We start from the raw sequence: 14,834 nt of genomic DNA, 5'->3' as shown, positions 1-14,834 counted from the left end.
TTTTGTTCCTTTCCATTTTCATATTTTTGTGTGATGTTTTTTTTTATTTTTCTATTCTTATTACAACTTTTTTCTTGTGTGATTCGTTTCACGTTTTCCGATCGTTTCTAATGCTTTGTTTTCTTTCTCTTTCCTTTTCATTGGTACAGTCGATTCGATAATGTTTTCGCTTTTTTTCCTCACATCGTATTAATTTGTGTGTGTGTGTGTGTTTTTAATTTCTTCTACGCTTATGACTACAACACTTATCTGGCATGCAAATGGGAGTTCAACGACTATTAGATTCCAACTCCGAGTGGTGGAGTGGGTTTTTATTTTTGCCATTTTCCCCTTCTGACACAGCAACTGTCTTCTTATTGGTGTGGTAACATTTGTTCAAACCATGGACGGAGGGAAAGTAGTTCAACGTTTCCCTCTCCCATTTTCCACCTCATTATAGACTTCAATCGTCCTTATTTAGGTGAAAAAAAAAACAAAACGTATGGAGTTGATGAAAGAAAGGGTGCAAAAAATGACCAAAGGACAGCCATAGTGCGATTATCATTCTCTAGCCAGACCGGCTGGCTTTAGTTTAGTTTGAGAGCTCGTATGAGTAGCTCGTGACACAAGAAGAAGAAGAAGCATGGTGAGAAGATTTGAAAACCGATCCAAGCAAACAGCGCAAAATTCGTGATTTCGTTCCCCCTTTTTCTAGCCTGTTTTAGTGTGCTGCAAATATGTTTGTGTTTCAGTCCTTTTGTTCATAAATTATCGCCACGTTCTTCTTACCTTTTTCATGCTGCTAATGTTTTGTTTTTGTTTTTTTTTTCATTTTCTAATTAGCTTTTAACACATCGAAGGATTTGTTTTTTTCTTTTGTATCGTGGAAAGACGTACGATCAATGTGATTTAATGCACAGCTTTTTTCTGTTAAGTTGTGACCTTTCTCTTTCATTTGCTTGTTCTATTTTATGTCATTGTATTTTTTTTTCTCTCTCTGTTTTGCATTATATTCGAATGCACACAGTAAGAAGGGAAATTCGTTTCCTTTGCTTAATGTGTAAATTACATAAAACACACACATACATACACACCCGGGATATTTTGCTACACAAGTAGTTTTGTTGCTTTTTCTTCTCTTCTACTTCTTCTTCTTCTTCTTCTTCTTCTTCTTCTTCTTCTTCTTCTTCTTCTTTTTCTTCTTCTTCTTCTTCTTCTTCTTCTTCTTCTTCTTCTTCTTCTTTTTCTTCTTCTTCTTCTTCTTCTTCTTCTTCTTCTTCTTCTTTTTCTTCTTCTTCTTTTGCGGCGAATTTGATTAGACTCTTTTGCTTTCAGTTTTGTTTTCTTCTGCTAATGCTTATCCATTTAATTACCACTTATTGTAAAGTTTTTTGTTTTGTTTTTTTTTTGTCGTAAACCTTTCTGTGTTCATATTCGATTTGTTTCGCTCGTTTCGCACTAATATCGTCCTATCGGACACATTTCTCCGATCCTTGATCTTAGCTGATATATTGAATGTGTTTTTGTTTAATGTAATGATTTGTTTATTGAATATGATTTCAACAAAAAAAAAACAAAATTAAAGAGCACAAGTTAGTGTTGGAAAGAATAATATATAGTTGATTTAAAAAAAATATGAAAATTTTCTATGACATAATATCGGATGGATTTGGAAAACTGTCGATTTGATGCCTACACAACTAGTGCATATATTTTCCATCGATTTTGATTTAGTTTGCGAGAGTCTTGTTCCTCTTCGTTGCAAACAAAATGGCGACAACACTAAAATCATCTTTAACAAATGTTGTGAAATTGATCAAGATATATTGAATGTTTAAGATGTTTTGCAATGTTCAGTCGTTCGAATGGAAGGTTTTGGTAAAGTGACAGCTGTTCGAGCTTACGAATAAATTGAGCTACATTCTATGTACAGTACAAAGTAGTGTTATTAGTAGTAGTTGTAGTAGTAGTAGTAGTAATAGCATTGTATAGAATAGTGAAGAATTGGTCCATAGTGTGTGTGGGTGTGTGTGTGTATGAGTGTTTTTTCCTCTTTTCCTTCGCATTATGGTCGGAGATTTGTTTTATAGCGAATGTGATCGAACTTTGCTATTTAAGAAGAGAAAAAAAACTTTAAAACGTTAACAAAGCTGAAAGGAAGCAGATAAGTGTTGAAAATAATCTCTAAAAGGAGAAAATAAGATAAAAACATAGATAGAAATAGAAGGATTTCAATAGATTGCAATGAAAGGTTACACTAACAAGAATAAACTTATTACTGAAAAGAAGATAACGAGAAATATCAAAACATTAAAAAATAAAAAAGCAAACGAGAGAGAAGAAAGTACGAAGTACGAGCAAACTAGAAAACATACAAAAACAAGACACAAGAAAAAAAAGACATCATAAAGAAACTGTTCTTCTCATTTTGTTCTCTATTTGTTTTGTTCATTTGTTCTCCTACTACACTTTTCACAGCAAGTTTCGTCCGATTCGATCCGATTGTGTTTTTGATTCCAGCTGCAATGCAATGTTGTGTTTCCGTTTTGTTTACATTGTTTTACCAGTTTCTCATTGTTTGATGGACGTTAGAGGGGGGGATATTCGGGTTTTGTTCCATTTGTTGTTGTTTTTTTTTGGTTTATTTAACACACTTAATTTAATGCTTATTCGTGTTGTTGCGCTCGTAAAAGGAGTTGAAGATAGACGTAGTAAAGGTTGATTTTCCAATGGTTTATTCACTGTGATGATGGTAAATTAAAGTATGTAGTACGTAATATGAGACACAACATACACAAAAGTGTAAAGTATGGAAAATTAGGATTTTCATCTTTAATGTTGCTGCTTTTTAGTAGCTGCTACTACTAGTTGTAGAATGGTTCAATTTGGATTCTTTTGTTTGTTGCTTTGTTTGGTCAACATTCTTTTTAATTCTTTTGCTGTTCCTGCTTTGTGACTGTTTGCTGTTCTGTTTGATATTCTATTTTCACCTTTTCACACCATTTTGCATCTTTCTCGTGCCAGACGCGAGTATGCAGTTGGTTTTTTATATGTTTTGCTTTGTAATGTTTAGAATGGCTGGTTCCAAAAAGGGTTTACATGTATGCTTGCTCATTGCTATTGTAGGTTCCTCTGCCACAATGTTAACCACACGTTGTTAACGTTCTGTTTGTGAAGTTCGCTTCCGTATGTTTGATGGATGATTTCAATTTAATCTGTTTGTATTTTATTTTATTATATTTGCTTAGAAAATTTTGTCCGTTTCCAAGCTCCTGCTCCAAATATTCTTGCGTAGTTGAGTGCTCGTTTTTCCCCATACACCTTTACACACATCGGATAAATGGGGGAAGTGAGGGGAGAGGACCGGCTTTACACAAAACACGCTCCAACACCGACTGCGATTGAAGTGGCGTGTACACTTAGATATTAATTTCCGTTTCATTAAAGTTCGTTCAAGTAAGTTTGACGATCGCCACCGCCGAAGGACACCGGAGTGCGTGTGTGTGTGTGTGTGTGAGTGAATATAATAAGTAGGAAAGACTGACTCTACCACGTCGCAAACACTTGCGTTGCAGAAAATGCGTCTAAAGGACAAAGTTACAAATGGGTAAAGAGTGCGGGCTGTGAGTGCTACACTTGGACCAAATTCCTCCTTTTCCCATCCTTGCATCGATTCCAGACCGACCAGTGGAGGAGGGAGGTGGTGAGGTTACGGTCCCAGGATGAAGAGTCGAAAAATACATCTAAAAACAGTTACCAGGATAATTTGCGTTACGTCTGTGTCTGTGTTATGCGTTACGCTTAAACTGTAACGCCAACAGGAAAACGCTCACTGCTACTATTATGTTTCTATTTTACTGTTATGTTGTTGTGTAAAGTTCCAGTTTGTTTGTTTGTTTTTCTCTTTCCTTTCAACGCACTGCACTGTTTGTTACGTCTATTTTGTTGTGTTCTATGGTTGAGACATTTACGCTACAGCAATACACATCTCTCATTTGTTTTTCTATTACACATTTTGTTTACTATTTTGACGTAAAAGTCAGAGAAGGAACGACGAGAGGGAAAGGGGGAGGCTTCTTAGCCGCGTTTAACGCTATTGTACGTCGGCTACACGGCTGTTTGCTCGTACACATACACACATCACACAGGCACACTGAAACGTGCGCACAAAACACGCCCCAAAAGCCAACTATTTATGCGATATTTTCTATTGTTTTTGTTTGTTTTGTTTTGGTAATTGTTGATTTCTAAGCTGTGCTAAGATGGGAGTATCATGTTTCCGTTCCATTCGATTATTGGAGGAAAGTGAAGCCAAAAAGGGAGGGGGGACCGGTTTTAAAAAGAGTTTGTTTCAAATCACAAAAACCAAAAGAGCAATAAAATAGAAAAGATATGGGAGTTATCGATGAAACTAAAGCAGGTGAAAGGTAACAAATATTTAATATATTATTGCTCAACTTAAACATACTAAACATATAATAAATAACACTTTTTTGCCAAAGTGTGGCATTGTTTTGATTCGTTTTGTTTTTTTCTTCTTTTGCGCTAGTTAATTCGAATTTTGCTTCTGTTTCGCTTCCGCTATTATGTGCTTACCTTTGTTTCTTTATTGTTCTAATTTGTTGTCTTTTTTTACTATTTGTTGTTGCTCGTTTCTTGTTTGATTGGATCGAAATAGCTACACTAAAACGGAAGAGAGTTTCCTATTTTCTTCACGCACCACTTTTCACAGTCAATTCACATTACAAAACTTTTTTTTTTATGGAAAAGTATTGTGTTTTTGTGTGGAAGTTTATCTGTTTGCTTAGCTCCAATGGGTTTCTAATGTTCGCTTTTTTCTTTTTTTCTTTCTTTCTTTCTCTCTTTCCTTCTTTTTCTCTCTATTGTGCTATGCGCCCTACAAACCAAGGTTATATGTATTGTTCATGTCGTTTACTATTTCTTGTTGGTTTTGCATGGTTTTTGGCTGGAAGAGTTGCTTCACACCTTTGCTCATGCCGTTGCCTACTGTTTACTTCTACTGCTTATGTTTCTGTTTCTTTTCCTTAGGCTGGAACCAGCCAGCGTTCAGGTTCTACTGTCTAGCATATTCATTTGTTTATTCCCCGTTTTCTTCTTCTTTTCTCTTTCTCTTTCTCTTAACACAAAACTTTCCCCTTTTTGTGTTTCTTTTTTTTTTTGGAAAGAGTTCTTGTGTGCTGTTTTCTTCCACATTAAATTATATGCATTTGAAGTAGGGGCAAAAACGATTTCTATTCCCGCACATTCCGAGTGCAGACGAATATGGGAAGGCATAATTTGTTAATGTCAAACAGAAAGAAAATTAGACACACACACATACGTGCGCATACACTTACATTCGAGGAATACCAGCTCCTTATAGTATAGTAAAAAGGGACGAATGTGACGTGTTTAGTAAGTGCAATGATTTAAATGATTGATATAGACTCGATAGAACGATGGTGCGATGTAGAATGGCGAGAGATAAATTGATCGTGGTGTATGCAAAGTGAAGAGTTGATCTTGAGAGATGTAGAGATGTATGTGTGTGTGTGTGTGTTTACATAAGCTCTCCAGTTGTGTGTGTGTGTGTCGGATGGTGTGGGGTTTTCCCCCATTTCGGGCGTTTTTTTATTTTCATTTTCCATTAACTTTTGTTCACTTTTTATCTTTTACATGCATTCCAAATCGCGTGCCCACAAACGTTGCCCTGACTTGTGGTCTTTATCTTCTTCTTTACACCGATTTTAAGCACCGTTTTCTAACTAAAGGAGCGAAGAGGGGACGGGGACGGCGGGGGATGGTGGTGTGTTTTTAGTAGTTTGCCTATCGTTAACCGGGTGTTTTTTTATTAATGTTTTTTCTCTCTCTCTTTCCTTTTATGTCGCTTACGCTCTCTTTCTTAACATTACGTTCTACAATTGCTACAACACCAATGCACACACTTACGCACACTTATCAACGATTGTTGTTTAGTCAATTTAAATATGCTACCACTCACAGATTTATTTGGATTTTTTTTCCGATCTTTCTAGTGTGTTTCGATATAGCTTTGATTATTTTTTCTTCTGATTCTCTTATACCCCCTCCACAGAAAACACACAACAAATCGGGACAAAGATGGGATTTCTTCTCCTTTCTTTTTTCCAAGTGTTTTTTTCTTCTTCTTATTCTTCTTCTTCGATTTCCTAATGATACGCACACACATTGCTAAGGTTTATTCAATTTTGTTTTGTTCTCATTGAAACTGATCAGTTCTTGTATTCTTATCCATAATGCATGATTTTTGTTTGTGTGTGTTTTTGTTGTTGTTGTTGTCTTGTCTACTTTTTGCTTCTCTCTTTTCATTCATCTTGCTTTGTGTAGTTGTTCAGTTCCGTGTACACTCTATAACTCGACTATAGGCGGGAAGCATCGGTGGTAGGAATGAGCAAAAAGGGTTGTTTTTTGTTGTTTTTGTTGTTATTTCTGTTTTCCATTTTTTCTACATCTTCTTCTCTTTTCCAATGTTTCTTCCCCCAAGAAATTTTCACCACTGGAGAATGATATTTTGACCTTTCCCCTGTGCCGGGACAGCCTTATCGTAGCGTCGTTTTCGTTTGCTTTAAATCGCTACGGTTTAGCGCCGCGATTGCCGGGTTTGCATTGACGGTTGGACATGATTGGAATGATGGAAATGGCAAACGACAATGTGATGGTTTGTGGGGTTGAAATTCCAACATTCCTCTACACTCTTCTAGTGACGCAGAGTACCTGAAATGAGATTTTAACAGAGGGGAATAGAGAGAAGAAATTTAGAAGCTGCCATTAATTTATTCACATTTAGCGAGAATAATTTAGCAATACTTTAAGTTTCATTTTCGCATCTATTAATTAAAATAAATCGCTTTGATAGAAAATGGCGTTTCTGAGAAGATTTGCACAGAGTAGTAGCATTAAGGAATTTCGTTGAGAGAACGAGAGACGAAAATTAATGTGCAAAAATAAACGATCGTTAGAGAAAACTTGTATCTCCGTCCCCTTTGCAACGGCGGCTAATCCGTTCTGATGAGACGATGTTTGAAGTGGGGCGGTGGAGGCACTTCGTGCCTCTCCCATTTTGCCCATTTATGCTTCGCTGCAATTCATTCAAACACTTCAACCATAAAGCTTTTTAATTGGTGTGCTGGGGATATCTCACTCTCTGGCTCGTACTTTTGCACAGTAATGTTTGCTGCAGACGAGCAGACTGCATATGGAACACACTTGGCTTTTTATCCTTGCGAGCAGTAGTACAGCGCGTATGTGTGTGTGTGTTTTTCAGCTTAACACAGGGAGGGAAATTAAACAATAAATCAACTCGTCTATATGGTCGTCTTCGCTTGCACGGTGCAGCTAATACGTACCGGAGAAAAAAAAACCAGCAGCAAAAAGTGGACCACTTTTCCCTTTTTACTCTCGAGATGTGTGTGTGCGGTCGCTGTAGTTGGTAGAAAAAGATTTCTCTCCATGTGTGTTTTTCTCTTCGCCCCCAATTGGTTTGCGGTTGTTTTTAGTACATTTTGTTTTGTAGTTTTAGTTTTAGTTCGTTCTACTTCGAGCGCAATTTCTTGTACCACCACCACCACGACCGATGGAAAATCCATCTATCAAAGTTTCCCTGCACAGTTGGTGCGCACTTCGATTGGGGCATTGGGGCCGAGCTAAGGGATTGAAAAATCTATGCGCACCTTTCCGAGGGTGGCTCGAGGTGTCCTACACCTACATTGCTGGTCGTATATCTCTGTCGTTCGAATTCGCTGCTGGAATTCATCGTCATGTGTGTATGGTTTCATCGTCGTTGGTCAATATATGGTACGGGGTAATATTTTCGCAATCGTACTGCATGTTTAGTTCAGGCAAAAAAAAAGCACGGAAAACAAAAACAATATGGACAACTTTATCCCTTTATCGTGTTCTGGAGGTGCAGGGTTTGACTGCCGGTTGGTAAGTTTGCTTCAGAGTTAAATTTGGCTATAAAAATGCTAAATGCCCCTAAAGGTATGCAAAATGCCAAAGCTGTTCAATTGTCATTATACAAGCTGAACGCCTGAAAGTATGCAATGACTATTTTTCCCAATTTAGTAACCCAAGTGACATTTGCTCGAAATGGTTTTCCTATATCTGCTCGATTAGTACTCGATACGCTTGAAATTGTGGATTTTTGTGTGATAAAGTTTGTTGAAAGAGTCAAGATTTGGTGTGTTCGTAAATTAGACGTTCCTCTATCAATTTTTGATTTTTCATTCATAGTCATGGTTTTTCGATGAAAAACAAAAGCTAATTATGTGTGACGTTATTTCATGAAAAATGGATATTATTTAAGTATAAAATAGGAACATGGCCAACTAAAACGATAGGAAACATCATTTCCGAGCGAATGTAGAAGAAAGTAACGAAAAAGCCGCATCACAGTTGATTTTAAAGGACTTTAAGGAACAGTTTAAGGGAAGTTTAAGGCTTCAGATTAAGGGAATTTGCTCGAATTCCCGATTATTCGTGCTCAAAAATGTCAATTGGGAAGTGAATCATTATAAACGTACAAAAAACAACTTCATGCCTCTATTAAACTACACCTTCAGTTGTACCCCTTTTAATAACTAAGATATTGTTTGATAGTTTATCTGCAACACTTTAGGTAAACATAATTTAAAAAAAAACTAAAAACTGAACAAATGTGTTTGCAAAATACCCTGTAAAGCTGATGCAGTAAACTATACACCACCAGCAAACCAACCAACAAACAGACTCGGACATACAGCGCCAGCTTGAGGAAGCCACAGAAATTAACCCACTGAGAGGAAAACCTGAGGAGGAAGGAAAGAACATACATAGCCGGACCGTACTTTGAAGTGCCCACTGGTTCGGGCAAGGCAAAATATAGACATCCTTCTCGTATGGAGCTTCCTGCAACATGGGTACACCGAATGATAAACTACCTGGCCCCGGTGCTGCTCTACATTGCCGAGTGTATGTGTGGCCCAGTGGGGCAACGGGAATAAACTTCCCATTCCGAACTACACCACTCTGTGTGTGGGTGTGGTACGGTGCCCTAGCATATCTACACAGCACAGGTGTACCAGTCGAACAAGGGGGCGGAAAGTCGAGCAGATTCCAGTACGAACCACACATCCGAAGTACCATAAATCAAAACCGGACGTTCACCCTACCCGCCCTCTTTGCATTCCGCCATGGGTTCGGAGGGAAATGTGGGTGCATGCTGGAGAGACTGGTTCGCGATTGGCTCGGGTGATCCCGGTGGCTTATGCGAAACTAATGGCACTTTCGTGCACGACGGTGTGTACGAGAAGCAGAAGAACACTAATCGGAGGTCAATCGGTTTATCACTGGTATGCATCGGTTGGCATTTGCTGCAGGGGTTTCGCGGGCGGGCAGGAGGGTGCAGCAGACGGTGCGGGGACGGGGTTCGAGAGTAAGTTTTTCGGTTCGGTAAGCTTCCGTGACGCTTTTGATGCATCGATTAGGTTTGTTTAAGGTTCGGTAGATGGTTGATGTAATTTTGATAAGAGATATGGGAAATATCTTCATGGATAGCTTCATACATTGCTCAAATCTGATGAATTGAGATATAAAACAAGATTGTCATTTGCTAGCATTCAAGCTGAGCATTTCTTTTGTGAAGAATTTCTATTCAATCTAGTTTTAATTCAGCTTCCGTTAAACCAATTTATTATTAAATTATTAAATTTGTTGTTCGAATTGCACAACTTCTGGCGTTTTGTTCTACTTACGATAGGTAGATATCGCCTTCATGTATGCAATCCGCAATACACAAAGTAACATACTATTGCATTTCAGCTGTGTAGCAACAAAGCATGAATTATGCTGTCTTAATTTTCATATCCGCGAAGGATACATTTTTTTACGCTACGTCAATTAATTACGACTCTCACAAATCTTAAGTTTATTTAGGACCCATTGCTATGAACTGCATTATTTTTTATGTTCATTTAATCAACTCTAAAAAAGCCCATAAACCACGGACACAGCTTAACCGACAGCTATCGGACTACCCGTCTGCTGCTAACATTTCGAATCCAGAATGGACGATTGAAGCGAAAACTCCGCACCAAAGCCCCACCTAATTTCCTTAATAGCGTGTAGTAATGAAAATAACGCACGCAGCATAACAATGCCCCATTAAAAAGGCATAAACAGAGGAGCAGCACCTATTGCAGTGAGCTGGAAAAAGGATCGATCTGCCGCACCGTTCCGATGATCTCGTTCCGGCACGGCATCTTAAACCCTGTTCAAACAATAAAAACGTGCACGGCGAGATTTCTCCGCTGCTGGAATTACCCCAAAATCGAATAAAGAGGGGGCCACGGGTGGATGGTTACTAACTGCAGCAGCAGCAGCAGCAGCATCGGCAGCATAACTAAGAGCGTATGCAAAGCGGTGAAAAAGGGATCGGGCCACGGAAAGGTGCGCTTGATGTGCACATAAATAAGACTGATGGCTCTATTTCGTGCGGCTCCATTCTTCGCTCGAGTTCGGTGCCTTGTCGGGTTTGGAGCTAACCGATCCATCGCTCAACCGAGCGCACGAGTACTTTCGGCATATTGATCCCTGTGTGCCATCTTTTATCCTAGAAGAACGGGCTGTACATACATATATATTTGCCAGTGCTGCAATCGCGCAGCAGCAGCAGAAAAAAATCCCCTCGGTTTTCTACACTCGTTTTGTTCGTGCTTGTGTACCATCGTCACATGACAGAAGAGGGGTTTTTGCTCCAATCGCTATCGTATAGAGGCGGCAACGGGGAGCGGGCAAGCTTTACGGCGCGTAATCGAATTCTTTACCCCGGTGTGGCTTTTTCCTGTATCCGGAAAGGTACGGCCGACCAACACGGGTGGAAGAGAAGCATAAATTCAACCACCCAATTCATATACTATACACACACCGACACACACATTGAGTGCCACTGAGCGGGCTTGTAAACAGATGGTGCGTACAGTCTGTGGGGCACACACACCCACACGGTAAAGGCAAAATCTCGGTACCCGTTCAGCCGCAACCAATGAATATCCTTGTTCGACTTTGCCGACAACAAACGTTCTCCGTCCTTTCGCGTTTCGCTTGCTCCGCGCTGATGGATTATTGGATTGGATTATTTGCCAAGGTGCGAATAGTGATTTCCTTCTCGGTGGGAACGCACACTCGCACACATGCGCTACTCCTTGCATTCCTCTCCTATATCTTTGGTAGCAAAATATGCTCGGACCAAAAAAACCTCTTTCAAGAGCAAGTTCAAAGGAGTTACGGAGTAGAGAGCCAGCAAAAGAAAACAGAAAATATACCCCTCATCCCTTTACTCCCCCCAATCCTACCCACCCAAAAGCACAGCAGCACACACTGGCCATAAAAAGATATGATCAAGCTCGTGAAACGACAGCTTTATCACCGCAATGGGGATGGCGGTGGCTGTGGTGGGTAGGGAGTTTTGTAGGCTACCGCTACCGTGGAGGATAACAAACGACTGCCTCGACTGCTGGAGCGTTGGAAAAGCTGCTGCTGCTGCTGCTGGTGCTGTTCGGCGCAACCCGCAAACAGCCAAAATCAGGTGCTGATACTTATTATTGGTAATCTGGGACCCGAATGTCTGCAGCAGGCAGGTTTAAACGGGTAGCAGCGAAAGGGGCGCAAACGCTGGAGGTTACATTAATTTTACGAAGCTTCGATGGGATAAGGTGTGCGAAAGCGTATTTTTTGTTTGCTGTTTGGGTACGCAAAGACAGCTGCGTAGTATTGGAAAAGGAACCGAGCAATCAGCTTAGAAGCTCGTACTATCGATAAGGATATGGCTTGAATGTAACTAGAAGCACATTTATGTTTTGGCATTTTATGTCGCAATTTAAGCATTTGAAATGGTTTCATTCGAATAGCCTTTTGAAAGCTGCGTAAAAACTGCTCCGCAGGCCTTAAAATCCTTGTAATGCCTATCGGATTGCATACTTTACGGCGTTTACAATTCCAATCAGCGCCTGCAGGGTATGCAATTTGCTCTTGGTTTGCTTATTGAACGAGCAGCTCACGCACACTTACCGGAGTAACCGATCGCGAGGACCTCGACCGGCAGGGAACCTCGCCGCCGGGACAGCAGACTCTCGTTGTCGCCCGCACGCCGGTGGCCCGAATCGCGCTTGATCCGGTACCACGCGTTGGACGACGACGACGACGAACCCGCACCGTTACTGCCACCACCGGCCGCATCCTCCGACAGAATGGGGCTGAGAATTTCCGCCCCGCCGGACGACCGCCGGCGGATCGCTTTCTTCGTGCTGCGCCGCTTGATGCTGAAGCTGCTCCGGAGCGCCACATTGTTGGTGCTTTCGCACGGCACGGACCCACGCCGCTGCATGCCGGGGTACGGTGGTGCCACGAGACTGTTCGGTAGCTGTGCTGCGTTGGAAGGTACGGCACCGGCCGCACCGGCGGTGGCACTACCAGCCGCACTGTGCGACGCGGGAAGATCCTTGGAGTCTGTAACGATGGGGGAAAAAATTGAATTAAGGACATTATCCGTAGATGCAAAGCATCCTACAGCAACACTTACGCATGAGAGCGTCAACCGGCATCGAACCTCGCCGCATCAGATCGCACGTTTTGATGATGAATGATTTGCCAATCTCGCCGACGATGCCAACGCCGCTCGCAGCTCCGCCCGCCGTGTCGCTAGCCTTCGTGGGCAGCGCCACCGTGACTGGGGCGGATCCGCGCCGCCTGCTCAGGCTGCGCTTCAGCATCGATGGGTCGAGGTTCTCCTTCTGGCCGAGCGACAGCTTCGGCACCTTGATCTTGCCCGCCCCGTCCGCCTGGGACGAGCCGGCTCCGTCCGGTTGCTGCTCCCGCTTGATGCTATCCTTTCTGGTCGCCAGTACGCGGCCACGAGATTCGACGTTAGATAGGGCGGCCGACGCCGCTGCTGCGTTCGTCGATCCGCTGCTGTTCGAGCTGGACGAGTGCGATTCGAGCAGTGCCTCCGGGCAGGCGCCCAGCTCGGCCTGCGACGACATGTAGCGCGTCCGGACGTACGGTTGCAGCGGCGGGAAGGTTTGCTGCCGGATCAGATGCTTGGACGTGCCGACCGTGAGCAGGTTGGCCGTGTTGCCCACGCTGACCGCACCGTGCAGCACGAGATTGAGCCGATCGCCGCAGGCACCGTCCGTCATCGAGGCGATGCTGCAGTCGGGCAGCAGATTTTCCGCACTGAGCGGTCGCTCCCGGTCGGCGGTGCTGCCGGTCGAGGAGCCGCGCGCTCCCCGGTGCAAGCTGTCACTGTCGGAGGAGAAGATGGACAGCGAGTCCGCATCGAACCGGTGCTCATCGCTCTCTTGGATCGATTCCGGCGGCTGCAGGGTGAACTCGCCAGTTCCGGAACCACCACCGGAACGGCCACCGCTCGAGGGTTCCTTCGCCGGTAGGATAATCTTCGGGATGCAGTGGGTCGCGGGCACGGAGAGTCGACGCTCGTTGCGCATCCGTCCCGCAAAGCCATGGTTCGCCGAACCGGCCACCTGCAGTGAGCTTCTTCGGCCAAGCTTGACCATCGCCAGCGGTAGCAGCACCTCCGAACTGTCGGACAAATCGAGATGATGCGAATCGTCCGCCTCATCCTCACCGGCACCATCCTCCTCGCCACCGTCAATGTCTTCCTCGTCCAGCAGCTCGGCGTCCGAGATTTCCGTGCGCGTCTCCTCGTTGATCTCCGCCTGCAGCTTGCTCTCCCACTGCGTCTGATTGTACTTCAGATGGTGCATCATCGAGTGGGACAGATCGGTGCGGAGAAACCGGTGCCACTCGTCCATCAGCGGCGTGACGACGAACTTGAAGAACCCGGTCTGTATCTTCGGCACCGTCGTCGACTGCCGGTCGCACAGGGACGTCACCGGCAGGTTGAGCTGCCGCTCGTAGTCGCCCTGCCGGAAGAACTCCTCGCACACCTTGGTGCTCCACTTCTTGCTGATGTCCCACGGGCGGCACGGGTTCGAGATGTCCGCACACTTGAGCGATATCTGCAGGATGAAGTGGCGGTGGGTGGTGTCGCGCATGTCCAGCGCATCCCGGCTCAGGTAGTCCCGGAACCGGCCGATAAACTCCTGCTGCCGCGTAATGTCCGTCGCCAGTATGAGCGAGCTGATCTGCCGCTCCAGCTCGGGCCGTATGTCCTGCACCTGTTCCGCGACGCCGCTCTCCAGCAGGCAGCCGATGGCCGACCGCCAGTGATGGTTCTCCAGCACGGACGTGTTCTCGTACAGCGCCGCCAGATGGTTGGAGGTCGCTATCAGAAACGGCTGGTTCACGCCCGGATGGTCGAGATCGTGCGTGACGGCACCGATCAGCGAGGCCATGATTTCGAGCGGGCTCAGATTCTCTAGGATGCGCTTCTCCTGCAAGAAGCAGTGCATCGCCTGCGTGACGTCCGTCGCGTGTATCGAGTTGTGGTACGGGTTCGTGCTGTGGTAGCCTTCCTCGATTAAGCTAAACAATTTCCATACTCTAACTACGTCTAGGTTGAAGTGGTCCAGCAGCCCGTACCAGTGGAACAGATGAACACATAATACCGGCAGTGAGCGTCCTGTGTGTGGAGAAGGAAACGCATTGGTAAGCTGCTGAATCGTTGAATCAATGCATCAATGCTGATGTTATGGAAGTCTTTCAATTCTACAAGCCAGGGAATGAATTCAGCTTAGCACGAGGAGTTTATATGAATCTTTTCTCGATATTTATGACTGAGGGAATAGAATCCCAAAAGAGTGATCTCAAGTTGGTTTAGTGGGTGAGTAAATTGAATCTGGAAAGAATGAGTCTCCAAC

General features: G+C 43.5%; 1 protein-coding gene across 12 annotated transcripts in view; it reads right to left on the bottom strand.

Moving 5' to 3' along the window:
- Positions 1-211: 211 nt before the first annotated feature.
- LOC1276218 (uncharacterized) overlaps positions 212-14,834 on the bottom strand; it is a 163,503-nt gene continuing 148,880 nt past the window's right edge. For all 12 annotated transcript variants that reach the window (XM_061652428.1, XM_061652433.1, XM_061652440.1 and 9 more), the window contains 3 exons: positions 12,575-14,596; positions 12,064-12,501; positions 212-6,732 (listed from right to left, as the gene is read on the bottom strand). In XM_061652428.1, coding sequence (XP_061508412.1) covers positions 6,716-6,732; positions 12,064-12,501; positions 12,575-14,596 — 2,477 coding nt within the window. In that variant the 3' untranslated portion in view covers positions 212-6,715. The remainder of the gene's footprint in view (positions 6,733-12,063; positions 12,502-12,574; positions 14,597-14,834) is intronic.

Source organism: Anopheles gambiae, chromosome 2 (assembly GCF_943734735.2).
Source record: "Anopheles gambiae chromosome 2, idAnoGambNW_F1_1, whole genome shotgun sequence".
Lineage (NCBI taxonomy): Eukaryota > Metazoa > Arthropoda > Insecta > Diptera > Culicidae > Anopheles > Anopheles gambiae.
The sequence above is the reverse complement of the archived record's forward strand: the minus strand, read 5'-3'. Positions and strand labels throughout refer to the sequence as shown.